Source organism: Alosa pseudoharengus, unplaced genomic scaffold (genome assembly GCF_046254945.1).
Source record: "Alosa pseudoharengus isolate Yale_2024_CS ecotype anadromous, Long Island Sound unplaced genomic scaffold, YU_APseudo_1.1 YU_APseudo_1.1_scf_15, whole genome shotgun sequence".
Lineage (NCBI taxonomy): Eukaryota > Metazoa > Chordata > Actinopteri > Clupeiformes > Clupeidae > Alosa > Alosa pseudoharengus.
The window spans coordinates 11,455,503-11,472,819 of NW_027468620.1; the positions used below are offsets into that span (position 1 = coordinate 11,455,503).

General features: G+C 43.0%; 1 protein-coding gene across 2 annotated transcripts; it reads right to left on the reverse strand.

The window, feature by feature from the left end:
- Positions 1 to 2,346: 2,346 nt before the first annotated feature.
- On the reverse strand, positions 2,347 to 16,334 carry fam120b (family with sequence similarity 120 member B). 2 transcript variants are annotated; one of them, XM_076285539.1, is made up of 11 exons: positions 16,239 to 16,334; positions 15,006 to 15,769; positions 14,720 to 14,900; positions 14,290 to 14,391; positions 13,958 to 14,130; positions 10,492 to 10,584; positions 5,883 to 6,089; positions 5,371 to 5,479; positions 3,365 to 3,478; positions 2,834 to 2,894; positions 2,347 to 2,501 (listed from the first exon to the last, which is right to left on the reverse strand). In XM_076285539.1, exons 2-11 carry the CDS (start codon positions 15,621 to 15,623, stop codon positions 2,465 to 2,467), a joined length of 1,695 nt encoding a protein of 564 aa, XP_076141654.1. In that variant the 5' UTR covers positions 15,624 to 15,769; positions 16,239 to 16,334; the 3' UTR covers positions 2,347 to 2,464. The 2 variants fall into 2 exon arrangements, with proteins under 2 accessions (XP_076141654.1, XP_076141653.1); XM_076285538.1 differs by having other exon boundaries at positions 15,006 to 16,334.
- Between the last annotated feature and the right edge of the window lie 983 nt (positions 16,335 to 17,317).

The following is a 17,317-nucleotide window of genomic DNA, read 5'->3' on the forward strand; positions in this document are numbered from 1 at the left end:
GCGCTCTGGCTGCTATATTTACAACGCACGGCACACAGCACCATAATTAAACAGATAATTGTGACTATTATGTGAAAAATAAAAAAGAAAAACAGTTCGTTTTTTGTTGTTGTTACTTCTTTTTTTTCTCTCTCTCATGGTGTATTTTTGAAGCAAATGGCTTCTTTTTGGTTACCAGAGGGCCCAAAAGCTGCTGTGAACTTCGAAGTTTATTTGCTTGAGTATTTTTTCCCCTCTGTCTGAGTTTAAAATGTGACATGGTGTAAGGGCATGTGTTTTTGCTCTCGCTCAGAAGCAGATCTATTTCTGGGCAGCCACCTTGAGATTTTTCAGTATTTGTTTTGTACAAACAGCCCTGAAAATACACACTAAACCCAACCATTTCCCAATCATCATTCACATAGGAGCAAGTCCCTCCCTTCATATTCAAACCTTTTCACCCACCTCAGCACTGAACCCAGAGAGTACTGTACATCCATGACCTCATCACCATTGTGGCTTGCCAGCTTATTCTTTATCTTTCACAGCTTTTCTTTTACTTTATAAAAAAAAATAAAAAATCAATCGCTTCCATTTCCTGTACAGCCTATACAGTTTTCTGCTGTGAGTCATGTGTTTGTGTTAGCGCTATTTTTCATGTCAGCGAGCGCTTGGTTTTTCTGTAGATAAGGGGAAAGAGCTGTTCTCTGACCACTTGAGCGGTGGAACTTTCTCTCCATATCCTATTTCCGCTTGTGCAGTCATCTCATGGCAGCCTGTGAGAGGAGGGTCTGACCACTGCATGGGTAGAGAGAAATCCCTGCTTTTTTATGATGCTCTGTGAAGGCATCTGACTGATATTTATCATGTGTGGGCATGGCAAAAACAGCTCCTGTTAAATCCATTAAGAACTGAGAATGAAGAACTTCTGCTCACAGAGATGTACATGTTTTAGAGGGCATACATTATTGTCTGTGGGATGCTTTACACAGAGACAGTAGGGATTATGAAAGCTATAGTGACAGATACTCTTCTGCCTTGATGCTTTTTGAAAACTGACCTGACAGCGCACTGTAAAATTTGATTAGCCTCCAAATCAAAGTCAGCACAGCAGCCAGAGCAGCATCCCCAATCTATTAAAACACACAAACATACAAGCACACACACAGTCAACACGACGTGGCAAAAGGCAAACCCCCCCCCCCCCCATCCTCTCAGCTGCCTCATGGCATGTGACTAATCCCAGTGATCACCACACTGATGTACATTATCATAACACATTTACTCTTTCACAGCTAGCGAAGGGAACTGATCCAAGCTCATGTCAACCCCCACCCCCCTTCTATCTAGAGACTGTTCCATATGCCAGTGCCTGACAGACGTCTGCATGACTCCAGTGAAACTGGACCCCCTCCAAGCCGCACGGGCGGATAGATAAGGGCTCATCTGGGACTAATTATGGCAGGCTGAATATTCATCAGCGGGCGATTTCTTGGCCCGCGTGGCAGGGATCTTCCCTTTATTGTCACCGATCCATATGACCCGTTAAGAAGGGAAGACACATGTCAACTAAAGAGACATGAGGGGGTTAAGTAAATAGATAACAAAAATATGTTTTGTGTGCCACTAACGGTCTCTGAAACTCTGCTCTGAAAAGCATTTCAATCAAGAGGATATGAGCAACAGCTTTTTTTATGTTTTTAAAGATATGCTTACTTGATCGCTTCCAGCTTCTTAGTTTTACATCAAAGATGCACTCTATGATTCAATTTCACTTTTGCTAGACATATTTGTGCTCAACAGCCAATCAAATTACACTCCACCTTTCCATGCTGTTGATTCGAGCTATGGTCCAACCCATTATATTCTGTTTCCCATATATATCTGACAATACCTTTTGAGACCCATGTCAGTTATAATGTGCACGAAGACATAGGGAAGACTGAGGGGTGAATCTGCACTTACAACAGGTTCTCTGTGGGTTAAGAACTCTGATAGGACCATGATGGGGGTTGGGGGGTAGGGTGACATGTTTTAGGGGTTCCTCCTGGTCTCACGTGTCTTCCCAAAGGGACCCCATGAATCTTCCACACCTCAGTGCAATTCCAGCCAGGCATTCTGCGAGTCCCAGTCCTTATCCTTCGTTTCTACCGGATGCCCCAACAGAGCTCTGAGTGAAGTCAAAACAAAGTGGCGAGGGAAGACGGATGTTGCCGAAAGTGGCGTCCTCTGGGGTTTCCTCCATCACGATTCCTATCACACAGCCTTCAGAGCCCCTCCCCTCCCCACACGCCAACTCCGCCCATCTCCTTCCATACTGTTCTAGAAGTGCCATGCAGTGACAGGAGATGATTTTTACCCTCTGGTTTTAACTTGTCTTTATTGAGCTGTTTCGTTGCTGTTGACAAAACATATTTATACAATTGCACAATAAATTGTTTGCAAATCTGCAAATTCTGTGAAACCTTCTAAACCTGGTGGTGGCTCATGGGCAGTAGGGCCTGGGGTTATGCTGGGGCCATCTACAATAGAAGAAAATGGGTAAGACATGTTAGACAGAATAGAGTACCCTGGGAGAAAAACAAACCAGCCAAGAATTCACTGATGACTGCACATCAAACAGAGTCCTGAGCAGGAGTCATATTCACATATTCTACTCACACAGATGTGTTCTCACACTGATTCTTGAGTTACTAACTGGTAGAGAAACTGAGTGGAAGATCATGTAAAAATTTAGCTGTACTATTTGATATATGAATACCAGGTCATATAGGTTCAGTACATACACACAGATTTGCTTGAACATGTATGGTTAGTGTTACTATGAATAACAACTTTGACAAAAAGTCTTCACCTTGGAGCTAACCGATATCTCCTCCTTTCCGGACGGCGTGCACTTGATCGAGATCCACAACCTAAATGAAAAGTGATACAGATGTTAAAGGTGCAGTCAGGGATTCTGCATGATTTCAAGCCCATAACATTTTTGGTCACATTCAGCAATCATCTCCTCACAACCGCTAGCTGCCCTTTCTGTGACTACACTGTTAAAAAATCGGCAGTCCAGGCTCTGAAAACTGGAAACAAACAAAGTGGGGGCAGCCTGCCCCCAAACAAAAACGAAGCCCTGTCTGGAATTACTCTGGGAATACTGAAGGTAGGGTTGGGCTTACCTATCTGGCGTGTTTCGTTTGGTCCTTGGTTAAAATATAATGTACTTTTTTTTGCACAAAAGCATCTGCTAATAAATGTTAATATAAACACAAACAAACTTCCTGCGAAATCCCTGACTGTGCCTTTAACAAAGATCCAATGTCATAATTGAGGTCATTCAACATGCATAGGTGTTTGTGATGATGAGTCAGATCTTTACTCTCGGCAGTACCTTGCATGTAGGCTCCAGTCCCTCTGCCATGTGGCCTATTGCTGTGCAGTGAAGACCCACAATGCCTTGGGGTACTGTCTCCCCAATAGCATGCTTCCTGGTTCACAGACCTCTCTATGGAAATGAAGGAAGGAGAAAAAAAATTATTTAGACACAGTTTTAATTGTAGGTTTTGACACTCTCGCTCTAAATATTCACTATGGAGCCCAAACATTAAGAATATTCTGGAAAGGCATACCATACAATTCCTCGTGGCCTGAACCCCACCACCATCTCCCCACAGGACTCTCGCAGTGATTACTAGTTGAGTTTCAGGCATAAATTAAAGACATACCTTTTTATAAGTCTGCTGTAGAGTGGCCACTAAAAGAAGAGTATCATTTTTCACAGACAGTCTCTACTGTCTAGAGCACTGAACAATCTTACAACCAAAAAAAATATAACAAAAGAGACTGGGTACGGAAAAAAAAGATGACTGACTTCTGCAAAACACACACTTAAACACAAATACTTGGAGCCGATTGTTGTCTATATTTTTTGGATCGTTCTTGGTTGGAAATTGCAGAAGGATGTTTTTTTCCTCCCAGCATTATATTTTTTCCCTGTCCCTAAGGAATTAAATACTATGGCTCCGGCCTACTATTTTCCAATCATATTGTCAGCACATGATTCCAATATTTACTGAAACAACAGATTTGAAAGCGGGTGGTAGATGGTTGCTTGCCATGCGGGAAAGACAAAGACACTTAAATTGAACAGTAATGCAGCATCTAGACAACAGAATGTTCTCGATCTTGACATACGTCTGTTTTCCCCGTCTTAAGAAAATCCCCCAAAATGCCATTAATCTGATCTGTTTTACTTCCCTCTGCATGGATCAATCTCATGCTATTGCACATAAACCAGGCACTCATAAACACTGACTTTATTCTCATGCTGTGTGGCTTTCTCTCTGGCCTTTTCCCTAAAAATAAAACATGAAGTACTGGTACATAAAATAACAATGAAATATTGATGAAAAATACATCAATACACCATTACAACCACATTATGTTCATAAAACCTGGCAAGCTGCACATAGATAAATAATACTACTCCATGGCAACCCCATATAGCACCTGATTCTGAAGCAGTAGATCTGACTCTGCCCAGGGCCGAAGTTGGCTACTATCTGCCCTGCCGCAAGGCAATCCATGTCACATGTGCTGCTCAGTGTCAGGATGTAGAGGGAAAAAAAAACAGATGGATACAATTTTGCAGTTGGGGCTCTTTTAATCTCACGAACAGAACCGCAGCGCACTGGATGCCGTTTGAAAGAAAAGGGAGTTTGAGGGGTTTCGTAAAAGGCCCCCACGTTGTAATTTTGTTGTCTTGTTATGTTACTTAATATAGCACACTTCCTATAAAAAGCAACCCTGAATTATTTCTGTTATGACAAAGCATCCTGTGGATCCAGAACTGTCTGCCACCGGAACACTGGCTATGCCAGGGCCCAGCTGGATGCGATTAGGTGGACTATTGGGTATTGTGATGCTGGAGGGGCACCAACTGCCTTACATTGTTTGGTTGCATACCCTCCTGTATTATTCTTTACTTTTTGATTTACAACATATGGATAATAATGATAGGCTGTCTTTAGAAAGCGCCGGAGTGTGTGGGTAATGGTCTCTGCCGCTGGAATCGCAGTGGAGACAGAATCTTTTAACCATGTCTGCACGCGCTTTCTGTTGGCTGTAAAACAGCGCTGATGCGCCGCAATATTACAAACCAAAGCTGATCAAATGTTGCGAAACATTTCAAAGGCTTCAACTGTCATAAACTGATTCCATGGCTGCATCTTTGATGCTGTAAAGCAGCAAGGTCAACATTAACATTCTCAAACAGACTGTGTCTGTGTAAACACAGCATTATGGGCACAAAGAGTTCTGAGCACTGTCAGTTAAAGAAAGGAGGGGAAAAAAGACAGAGACATACGGCTCTAACATAAGGCACCAAACAAATCTCACCAAGTTCTTGCTGAGTTCTCCTTGGAGCTGCCTGTATTGTTCTACCACGTTTCCTGCAGGTATCAAGAACCAGTTCTCTGAGAGAGTAGAACTGTGAGATCCAGGAGCTCTGCAAACAATTGGGCATATAATTAGTGTTGGTTTTGCTATGCACCATTTATGGTTGTTACACATGCAATAAATCCCCATTCATGGTGGAAAAGAATTGGTTTATATGGATCCCTCAAGGGTTTCTCATCTTTTAATCTGGTTATATTTAGCCGCAGTTTAAAACCTAGCAGACACATTCCTCTTACTGTGTTATCTTGAACCTTCTCTCTTCTGAACCAACTGCCATATAGGGTTACTCAGAAACTATTTAAATCCTTAGAATCAACATTTTTCTCATTGTTTATCTTTGTTGGATACAGTGTTTCACTTTTACCAACTGAATGTTAACGCATTAGGATGATTTCCTCATGTTGCCACTAATATATGCGTTCAAATGAGTATGAATGCATCTCATTACTCACATTGCCCTCCAGGAGTTCCTCAGTGGCCCGTCCAGACTGTGCCAGCAGATACTTTTGGTGAAAGAGCAGGCCATCAAACGTCCTCCAGGGCATCAGGTCCTCCATGCTGAGGGGAGAGCCACAGGCGCTGTTGGCTGCCACCATGTAGGTGAGCCCCCGCACAAACAGGGAGCCCAGCTGAACAGCCCTGGCGTCCACACATGGAACCTGCCGAAGGGAGTGCAGGAATATATATGGCTGTTAGATCACATCTACAACTAAATGGTGGGGAAGATAACTATATTTTCTATTTCTATAATATCATGTATATAATGTTATATCATATATAAAGCAATGTCGATATCATTGACATATACTTGTCATCATTGGCCGCTTGGCAAATTATTTAATCTTTGATTTAAATGATAGAGATCTACAGATGTTGTGGGACATCTGTGGGATCCTCGCACTATACTGTACCTGGCAAATTAACAAAGGGACTGAGAGGCCTCAATTGAGTACAATACACCTCTCCAACACCATCTGCACTCACTCGGTGGGGGTTAAGATGTATAACTAGCCTCATTGTGCAACAGCGGTTTTAAGCTCTTGTTTCAGAGAGATGTTATTTCAAACAAGTAGCCCACACCTCAAATGCACAAAAAAGGCAACAAGAGAAGTGTGGCAGAAGAAAGAGCAAGAGTCGTTATTTCCTAGACTGGGCGGACATACGTGGACACACACACACACACACACACACACACACACACACACACACAGCCCTGGGGCTGCTCACCTGTTGAAGAGGTACAGGGACGCATGGGGCAGATGTTCCGCTAGCAATGTTTACCCTCCAGCCTCACCTGCACCCCCTCCCCACCTCTACACACACACACACACCACCCTCCCCCCACCCTTCGCCTGCACCAGACTGGAGATAAGAGACATGCCTGATTAGACTGATCTCACACACACACACACACACACACACACACACACACACACACACACACACACACACACACAAGTGAGGGAAGATTGTGGGCCTACCACCTGCTCGCCACTCAAACACAGCTTAACCTAAAGCAAACAAAGGGCAGGCGCAGTAGATAAAGGCCCTTGTGCAGACAGCGGCTTGCACCTCCCAGGCGGACGGCCATGCACACACACACACACACACACACACACAAACACACACACACAGAACACACACACACACGCGCACACACACACACACGCGCGCACACACGCACACAAACAGAACACACACACACACACACACACGCACACGCACGCGCGCGCACACACACACACGCACACACACACACACACACACACACACACACACACACAGTCCCTCAGCTGGCATCCCTATGTCCTCCTCTGTTTGCCTAGTGGTCTGCTGCTGTTTGAGTGATGTGATGAGATGCCAAACCTTCAGAATGAGACTGTGTGTGTGTGTGTGTGTGTGTGTGTGTGTGTGTGTGTGTGTATGTGTGTGTGTGTTTACTGCAGGCCCTAGCATTAGTCTTTAGTTTGTCGTCTATACATTATACGCTTACTTTTGTTGATGATGTAAGAAGTCCTGGTCTAAATAAAATGAATTGAGAAAACAGAGAGTAATTTTGCCTGTGATCAATTCCAATTAACTGTGATAGAAGCCATGGTGTACAGCGAGCCTTTTGAAGACACCTCCCTATCGCTAAACTACTTTTACAGCTCAACTAGTATATATTCTTCAGCCCCATCAGAGGAGAGGGGCTGAGTAAACCAGTCGGCTAACTGGAAACAGTGAAAGCTGTCCTGAGGAGGGAGGCACTTGCGGCTCCCCAAAACATAAACAAAGAACCACTCCTCAAGCCAGATGCCAGCAAGGCTCACAGACCCTCAGGGCAGAGCCTGGAGATTCTGGGTAACCCCTGGCGTCTGTGCCACAGAGACCGGCAAGACAAAAAAAAACAAGATACAAAAACACAGCGCGGGTCGGTGAGAGGTACTATGGGACTTGTAAAATGCAAATTTCCCAGCTTCATTTAGTTTTGTTAGGGAAGGATTAAAACCACTTACATACTCTCAAGCTATTTATAATATTAAGGGTGAAATATATTTCTAATGGTGTAAATATTTATTTAGGACATGTTTCTGTGGTGATAAGACTTGCTGTAGTGTTGGATTGCACTTTCCAAAAATATCATGTTTAATTGTATGTATTTTGTCTGTGGTTTTGTTTGTTTTGTGATCTGTGTGTGAGAGACTGATTGCATATGTGTGTATGAGAAGCGTGTGAGTGTGTGTGTGTTTGTGTGTGTGTGTGTGTGCTGCCATGCAAGCCACTCTGCATGTGGCAAGTTAGAGTAAGTGTGTGTGTGTGTGTGTGTGTGTGTGTTTATCATTCCCCCAGCATTCTGATGCAGTGGAATCCCCAATCCCTTTCTGTTAAGCACATTCCCTCAGTGTGCCAAAAGCGTGGGCCTCGGGATGGCTGTTGAGGGAGTTTGGAGCGAGGACTCGGACAGTGCCCCAGCCCGAGTCCCTCTACCATCTGTCTCTCCCAGGCTCAACCGCCTCTCTGTGCCCCCCCACCCCCCCTTCTCCACTCCTCTTCTCTTCTCTTCTCCACTCCTCTCCTCCTCCTCTATCTTCTCCTCCACCTCTCCCCTCCCCTTCTCCACCCCTTCTGAGATTTCAGGCAGATGTGACAGTATCGCTCCTGATGGGGGAGGGAACAATGGCGCGTGCGACAGGTGCTCCCCCGTGAGAGACCCCCCCCCCTTATTTTTCCCGGGAGGCAGGACAGCCTTGCGCGCTTTAATCTGGCCAACAGCAGGCTGTCGCCACTGCACGCACACACACACACGTCCCCCGACCCCTCCCGCCTACCACCATTTGACACCTGCTGCTGCTGTGCGCTCATTGAGAGTGTGCACTCTCTCTCTCACACACGCACACGCACACACACACACGCACACACACACAAGATCATTCAGAACTCAATCGCAGGCATGAAAACAACACTCACATGACTTCATCTGGGCAGAGACACAAACACACCGCCTTGCCTGTTGTCCCACTTCATCACTATCATCAATGGTCTGCCCAACTCAAAACAAAAGGAAAAACTGACTCTATTGTCTACTTTGGGGGACTGCCAGTTCCTGCCTTATTCCACAATAGCAACCTATGAACCAAAACACATTTCTACTATCAGAAAACTATAATGAACATTTACCCAATAATGATATTTACATTAAACATTATGCTCTAGTATTTATCCTATTAAAGTGCAATGTTACATGATCAACCCAAAATGACAATAATCAAAGCTTATCAGTCTTTTGTGGCAGACTGAGTGTCTCAAGTTTCGCCACAAGGCTCAAACACGCACCCACAGGAAGCCACCACATCCACGGTTGTATAAACAAAAGATGCACGGCGAGTATCCAGGTCTAGGATCCTCCGAGTAACCCTAGAATTGTAGGGTTGGTGGAGGTTTTTGTGTGTGTGTGTGTGTGTGTGTGTGTGTGTGTGTGTGTGTGTGCGCATGTATGCATCTGGGTATCTATGTATAGTGCACAGGGGGTTTCTAACAAAGCCTCTAGTGCCGCTCTGAGACCAAAGCTATATAGGAAGCCTTTGTAAATCACGAGGTGACTTCCTAAATGTCTCTGCTGGGGTCCTAAGGCCCTTCCAGCACCATCTATTATCTGCAGGCTGCAATGGGAGCACTGCACTGGACTGGACTGCGCTGTGCTCTGGAGGCCATGAGGAGCAGGCTGGGAGAGAACCGTGGGCCGCCCTCAGTGGCGGCGGGGTCTGAAATAGCGCGCATGGCAGGTTTAAATTAGGGGTGGGCGGCGAAACGAAGCTGTGGTCAGCGCCGGAGCCCGTCAGCCTGCCAGCGCATCGCACTCCTCAGGTTCAGCCCAGGAAGGGGAGGGTGTGGGTGTGGGTGCTGATGGTGGTGGTGGTGGTGGAGGAATGGGGTGGGAGACAGGAATGTCACAATTTTTGCCCCGAATTATCCCCACAAACATTTTTTTTTACTTTTTCAACTTTCTTTTTTCCACACTGACTTGACTAACTGAGCTGAGGAAAAAATAGGAGAGTAAAATCATTTTTCCCATCCAAAAAAGAAAAACATTCAAGACTTGTTTTAATGGTGGCCTTTATATCCACACACTAACCCTTCTTTGTTGTAGTGCTGGTTTGGCCTGAGACCAAGTTGTTTCACAAAAGATGGCCACCGAAATGGCAATAGCTCTGGTGTCTCCATGGCGGCAGACAAGAGACATTCACTTTCTAAGGCAGACAATATAGGCTCCTGCACCATAATGTTGACAAACAGTAATCCAGGAATCTTAAAAAAAACTGCATACCTCCATCTGTATGTTGCTAAAGATAAAACCCTCAAATGTAAACGTGGAATGAAGTAACAAAATGGGTAATATGTCAAGTGTAAACAAACCCACTGTCTGGAAAGAAAAGAACTGTTTGGGTTTGCAAATTCTCTTTTCTAACCCACTCCAACCTCAATGTGGGAAACAAACAGACAGTGGGTGTTGCTGTTGTCATGCTAACTACGAACAGAGTGGATAACGACAACAACTTAATAGAGGTTGATGGGACTCACCTTTGTATGGCACAAGTCTGTGTACGTCTTCAATCTGACACAGACGGCCTGGCTTAGATAAGCATCTAAATCTTCCAAAGAGAGGTGTGTCACCTGAAAACAATTACAAACAATCACAAATAAGAAAACACAAGGCGTAAATCACATCACAACACTGGCAATGCTGGAAAACAATATGGTCAGGGATATACACAGCTCCCACGAGTCAAAGGTGATTATCACGAGAAAACCATGAACGGCACCCCTAAGTAGTGGCTATGGAGTCTGGGACAGTCTGTTTAACACAACAAACAGAGATAAAGAGGAACCTCAGCACAAATGCAAACATGAAGCAAAATGAAAGTGAGGGAGCAGTCAAAACAGTCATAGGAGTAACATGATAGTTTGTGGCACAATAACACGATTATGTGGCCAGCAAAAAAATGCCTGGAGCATGTCTTTCATGGCTACGGTCACTGATTTGCCTCAAGACTATGTGGAAAGCTTGGCTTCATCTTGACGACCGCATCTCTTTCAAACGAACGGAGAGAATGTACATCTTGCATTCTAATGCATCGTAAGACATGAAAATGTGACAACTGAAAAGAGATGGGAGATGCACACTGAGAGAAGCTGCTGACTGTTCAGCAGACTCTGATAAGGACACGCTTCAATGGGGGCTGGGGAAACTGCTTGGTAGGTGCGGTCCAGCCATGGCCCAAGCAAACGTAACTTTACTATTCCAGTACCATGTAAAGTTCCTAAAGTGTTCCAAAAGACAACGCATGGCGCTTCATTTCCTACTCCACGTCAGTCATATACCTGTGTTTTCATAAGAATACAACTTTGCTTCACCATAAGATTACTATTTACTGATATGAAACAGTGAAAGGCAGCATGATGCCTTCATAATATAGTAACTGGAGACACTGGAGTTATGGACATTTAATGCATCATGCAGATATTTACCATTTGCATATATGTTTGCATATACACCTTTGGCAATATAGGGTCATGTCAAAGAGAGACTAACATATAGTCCTTTCCGCTAACTATCCAGGCAATTTATTATGTAGTTTTGTGCCTCCTGTCTTAAACCCAGTGAAAATGAAAGAACAGCTTTAACAGCAGCACATGATCACAATATCTAAAATACACTGATTAAAAGGAAAGGTAGCTTTTATTGGTCTAAACTGAAATGTGGATGGTGCTTCCCAAGCAAGGTTTTTTTTATTGTTAGATAGTTTGCATTATAGTTTTTGGGCCCTAGAGCAAAGCACACAGTCTGTCAGTGAGCAAAGTATCTCGTGCATGAAATAAAGCTATTGTGTGGTCTGTGGGAAAATTGAGTCGTCTCACCAATGTTTGTGGTTAGGATCTTGCTCATGGCATTGAAGTGGCAAATAGATTTTACCTAGTTATTAAATTGGCTTTAGTTACTCTCTTTGCTCGTCATTCAAATTAGGGCTCCTAGACCAACAGTCCATAATAGGTCTTTAACAAAAGCACATCTCTGTAGACCTTGTGTGCGAGTCTGTGAGCGACTTATGTGCGAGTCTGCTGACTGTTGATCAGGCTGTTTGTGACTTCAACATATTTTTTTAATAATACCTTCATGTGTTTCACACTAATTACAGTCAAAAGTGTACAAGACAGGGCTAACTGTAATTTGAAGAACGTTACTGCTGATGACATTGTGGTTCACTTCTGAATATTTTCTATTTGCTATACTAAAAAAGAACAGTAAAAAGATGGTCAGAAGTCAGGTTAAGTTCTTACTTCATTCTCTGCTTAAATCAAAAGTGTCACTTAAGCTAGCACATTACCAGTTAAAACTCTGACAGGACTATTTATTTTAAAGGCTGGCAGGGACAGTGTTGACACATAACCGAATTGAAAAGTCTGATTCATGGCAAACAACTTCTCATACACACATCTCTATTTCATTTAAATAATGAAAAACACACATCACGCGCAGTCGTGCTAGATGTATGTACAACTTCAATATATATATATATATATATATATATTTTTTTTTTTTTTTTTTTTTGTCTGGCTTGGCAACAAATTGAAAAGCTTGAAGAGTAAAGCTGACTCAATATATCTGCTCGGAGAATGCTTTTTGTCACTCAACGGGTTTGACCGTCGTAAAATATGAATTGCACACATATGTCTCCCCAAACCACTGAAATAAACAATACAGAGATCACAGCTGATTTTGTGGCAGATCCACAACAGATCAGATCCAGATTCCTTCTCATCAGCTGCACAATGCAAAAGCAAGCCTCCTTTCCTTTGAAACCCTCGACTTATCTGTAAATCATACTATTGGTTTTGAAGTACAGCAGTATAAAAGTTACCCAACCACACAAATAATATGGCTGTATGAGAAAGACAAAGCAATAAGATAGAATCTCTCAATAATAAATGGCAAGGGGAAGAGAGCAAACAACTTCATAAAGATTATAACAACATAAAGTTTATAATTTTAAGGAGAAGTTGGGGTGCATAAAATTCAACAGAAATTAGTTATCAACTAGTATGTGAGTGTAGCCTGGGAATACCCATACAAAGTTTCTGCAGGTTCGTCTGGTCAAGAGGCCATTGAAGCCCATTTCCAATGTCCCTAAAACACGGGCACGCAGATATAATCGCTAATCCGGCATGGACGTGTATTTCCTTGGAATTGAGTAAACAATTGCATTTAAAACCTTAATTTACAAGATTGCTACACATGATTTGATTGTTGAACTTAAATTGGAGTTTAATGCACCAATGTACGTTTAATTTCACTGTTAGTTACGCCCCTGCTGGAAGTCGTAAGTCAATGAACCTTTTCCAGACCCACTTGAGAAGCAGGACTTGGTGGTTAGCGATGTAACTTAGGGTTTTAACTTGTTTCAACTGATATGAAGGTGGTTCTCTTTTAACTGAGGTACGGTACATCGCCATGGTAACTTATGCTGAACTCCTAACCTGGGATAGTTTTTTCTCGTATGGTGGGCGTGTCAGATGTGCTATTCTATCAGCACTGACCTGTATACAAAACCCGCCATGTCAAAAAGGCAAAGGCAATTTACAGATGAAAGATAAAAAAAAGAAAGAAAAAAAGTCGAAAAGAAAATTAAATCTATATTTACATCGATTTCTTGTTAGATTTTGTCCAGTGAGCTAACAAAAGACACCCTGCCCATGTTGAACTTGCTTCGTAGTAAAAGGTCCCTACTTTGCAAACACTAATAATACTTCAAGAATCTTCACATAGAGTGCTGCTGTTTACTGGGTGTTTGACTATGATCACTATCATTGAGTTGCAAAAACGGTGGAGACTTACTGTAAGTTACCTAGCTTGCTAAACTGGTACAATTTAAGAAATTGTTTGCCTATACATTATATTGTTATATTTTTGCAGAATGTTTTAATGATGTTGCTTTAATAAGAAATGTTTTAGATCATTAGTCATTTTTACAGGTTGTTGATGCTTCACCTGTAGGACAATGTATGTGACCAGGCACAGGACAACCACGAGTGGGACTTCAAGGCTATCCAACACCTCAGCATACTCCTTTAGGCCAAGAAGAGCAAGGAAAGTAGAAAACTGCTGATGTCTTACTTCGGTGTCTTTCCTAAACCACAGGTCTCTTAAATCCAGTTTTATTTCTGTTGAACAGACACATATCACATATGAAAAAGACAATATTTGCTTTTTGTAAAGCATTGGCTCATGTGATCCATACCCAGATCTGGAAAAATAACAGGCCACAATGTAACATACGGTGTACTGTAATAATCTCTACATGGCATATACAACCTTAATACCTGAATCACTGAACTGCTTAGGTGACACCAGTTTGGGCTCCTTCAGTGTGTTTCCAGGAAAGACAAACCACTCCTTCACTACAGGCACCGGCACAGCATGACCTTAGAAAGACAATCATATCAAACACTTTTTCCAGTTCAGGCATTATCAGTACATTTTATGTTCAGATATAGAAATGTATACAGCTGGTGGTGGTACACTCATGGCCAGATAATAACTTCAGAGGAATATACAAATAGTGAGGTATTGACTTATGATAAGGTCAAAGGGACAGGATAACTTTACAGTATATAACCTGTGTGAAAGAAACTGTTATAAAGTTGAACTTCTGTGTATGAACCCTCAGGTCTTGTACAAACCCTCAGATCTTGACACAGAAGTTTCATTTTCAAGATTTCCCCATCCCACATACAGTGGCAAGCACAGTACCTGGTTGTGTTGGGAGAAGAAGGCCATATATACTCTCTCTGACAGGTTCAAACACAGAGGCCTGAGAGGGGAGTTCGATGTTCTCTTCATCTTCAAGAGTGTTGCTGCATTCAACAACTCCATCATACAGGATATTATATAGCATAAAGCACTCAGCTCTTGAATGCTTCTCTTTGGCAGCCTGCAGTGTAAAAGGGATTACATTAATATAGCAAACTATTTACATGATTAACACAACACAAATAACGCAATTTAGTTATTTTTACAAGATATGAACAGTTATTACCTGCAATATATCTGCATCAACAAACTTCTCCATTGCACAGATTGTATAAGCATCACACAACTTTTGGTTTGTCCATGGGAATCTTTGACCTGGAAGCACATAGGAGTGCATTCCATTTTCTAGGAGATGTTTGTCTCCAACCGGAAGTGATAGAGAGGCAATGCCCTCAGACCCATCTCTGAGGGGATGATAATTGCTAATGAAATCAGCAACAGCAAGGACCTTTTCCCCTTGACGTCGCCCATGTCTGCTGCGATACTCATTTACCAATCTGTATCGGATGTGCCTAATACAAGTGTCTGGAACTACATCATTCCCCAAAAGACAAGCCATCAGTGGGAGGTCTGTTTTCTCCAGCCCCAGAGCATGGCACAGCCTTTCTCTGGAAAACAGCACAGTGGTCATGCTCTGCAAACACAGCTTACCTGCTGACAGGTACGGGACAGTATCATATATGACATAGTCTGAGTCCTGACCAAGAATGCCCATGCAGTTCTGATTGTTGGCATAGCTGGCGATTTCATAGTCACCATCTCGGGTGGAGCACTTGGTCTCTTGTCCCAGTGACTTGAGGGCAAACCGGGAGAAGGTGGCCAGGCCGGACGGGAGAGTGAACATGTCCCTGCCAGGCTGCTGGCCATGGCCCTTAATGACATGGAATAACTTAGCAATGTCCTTGTTTGACCTGAGCCGGCGTCGTACCCATTCGGCTCGCTTGCGTTCCTCCACTACCCCATCAAAGTAAAACACCAGCCTAATACCTGCTGTAGAGAATGCAGACACAAACTCATTCAATATGTGCAAGTACTCTTTCCACTGTCCTCCGTGAACCCATGCTTGACAGCTGTACCACTGTCTCACACATGCCATTCCATCCACTACCAGTGTGGGACTGCTGCCTGGGTATGCATTCATATGATCCACTGCCATCTTTTTTAAGTCCACTTTTATGCATGTCTCCGGGCAACAGTCCTCCATGAAGTGGTTAAGTCCCTGGACACCCATTTTATACTCTAATTGTTCAAACGGGTTATGGTTGCAAAAGTCTATTATATAACTACAAGGCTAGCCTACTGTCGACTATTAGCCTACTCAAATTCAATAATTCGTTGCATTCTTCTGTCTAGCTAAGACAGGCTAGGCTTTATTTCATTTCTACGAAGCTTAGTTAACAAACCAACTCCTACAACATTATTTCTCCATCAGTGAAAACATGCACTCCAAAATATTTACCTAGTGACAAAAATAAAGTGCAGCATTACTATGAAACAATGTTTGCCCAAAATCTCCACACACGCTCAACCGATATCAGTCTTGTTTATTCCGGAAGTTGTTCCATCACTAAAATGAGTCCGGAGAATTCGATGGCTGACAGCGATGGTGTTGCAGTTACAGCCATGTCTATGGTTACAGCTATGGCTTGATACAAAGTATCCCTTCACTGTTACGAAAATGCATTCGTATCCTTTGCTGTCATTATCTGAATTAGAATCCAGGTCCCATATTGTAGGACAGCCTAAAATGTATGGCTGTAAATCTACACAAGATTAATAATGTTGGCTAACTTATTTAATTGGGCAAATTTGACTAGGCTTGCTTTTTTAAAAGACTCTAAAAATAAGTGGGATTTGATAGGCATATTGTAATTCCCTTGGCTAAGGCTTACTCTATTCAATAGCCGATCCCATTCAATAGCCGAATTTTAGGAACAAATCATAGATCTTGCCTGGGACTCTGGGACTTCCAGACAGCCTAACGTCAATGGACTCAACCCAACATCGGACGGAACACACAATCAGGCAAAAAGGGATCGTTGGGCTGGTAAATCGTGTGGTCTGTTAACGTGTTACCAGTAGCTCATGATTAATTTAAAGTAATTTATGACACGATTCCTCATCCCTCTACATTATTTGAAACAGTGCTTAGCCTGCAAGCGTCTCCATTCCTACCAGATGATTGACCAGATTTAGGGGGTTGGGTTGTAGCCCACTCTGCGCACCGGAATTCAGCAGAAATAATTTAACGTGACAACCAAGCCACCTGTATTCCTAGTTCAGAGAAACTACGTTTTGGTGCTTGTATGAGATGGCAATGGCAGTAGCCTTCATATACTAAAACAGGGTTGTTTATTTTTTGCCAAAGCTGTGAAGAAGAATAGGTAAGCAAAGTATACTATCCGTTTACTTGACTTTTTAGTTTAAAAAGAGTGAAATCTCGAGAACCTCAGGCCACTGCCAAAAACATGGCTCTCGTCGACACGCTGCCTGCGCTGCGTGTAACGTTTTTGTCCCCCAATTATAGTGCTTGCGGAT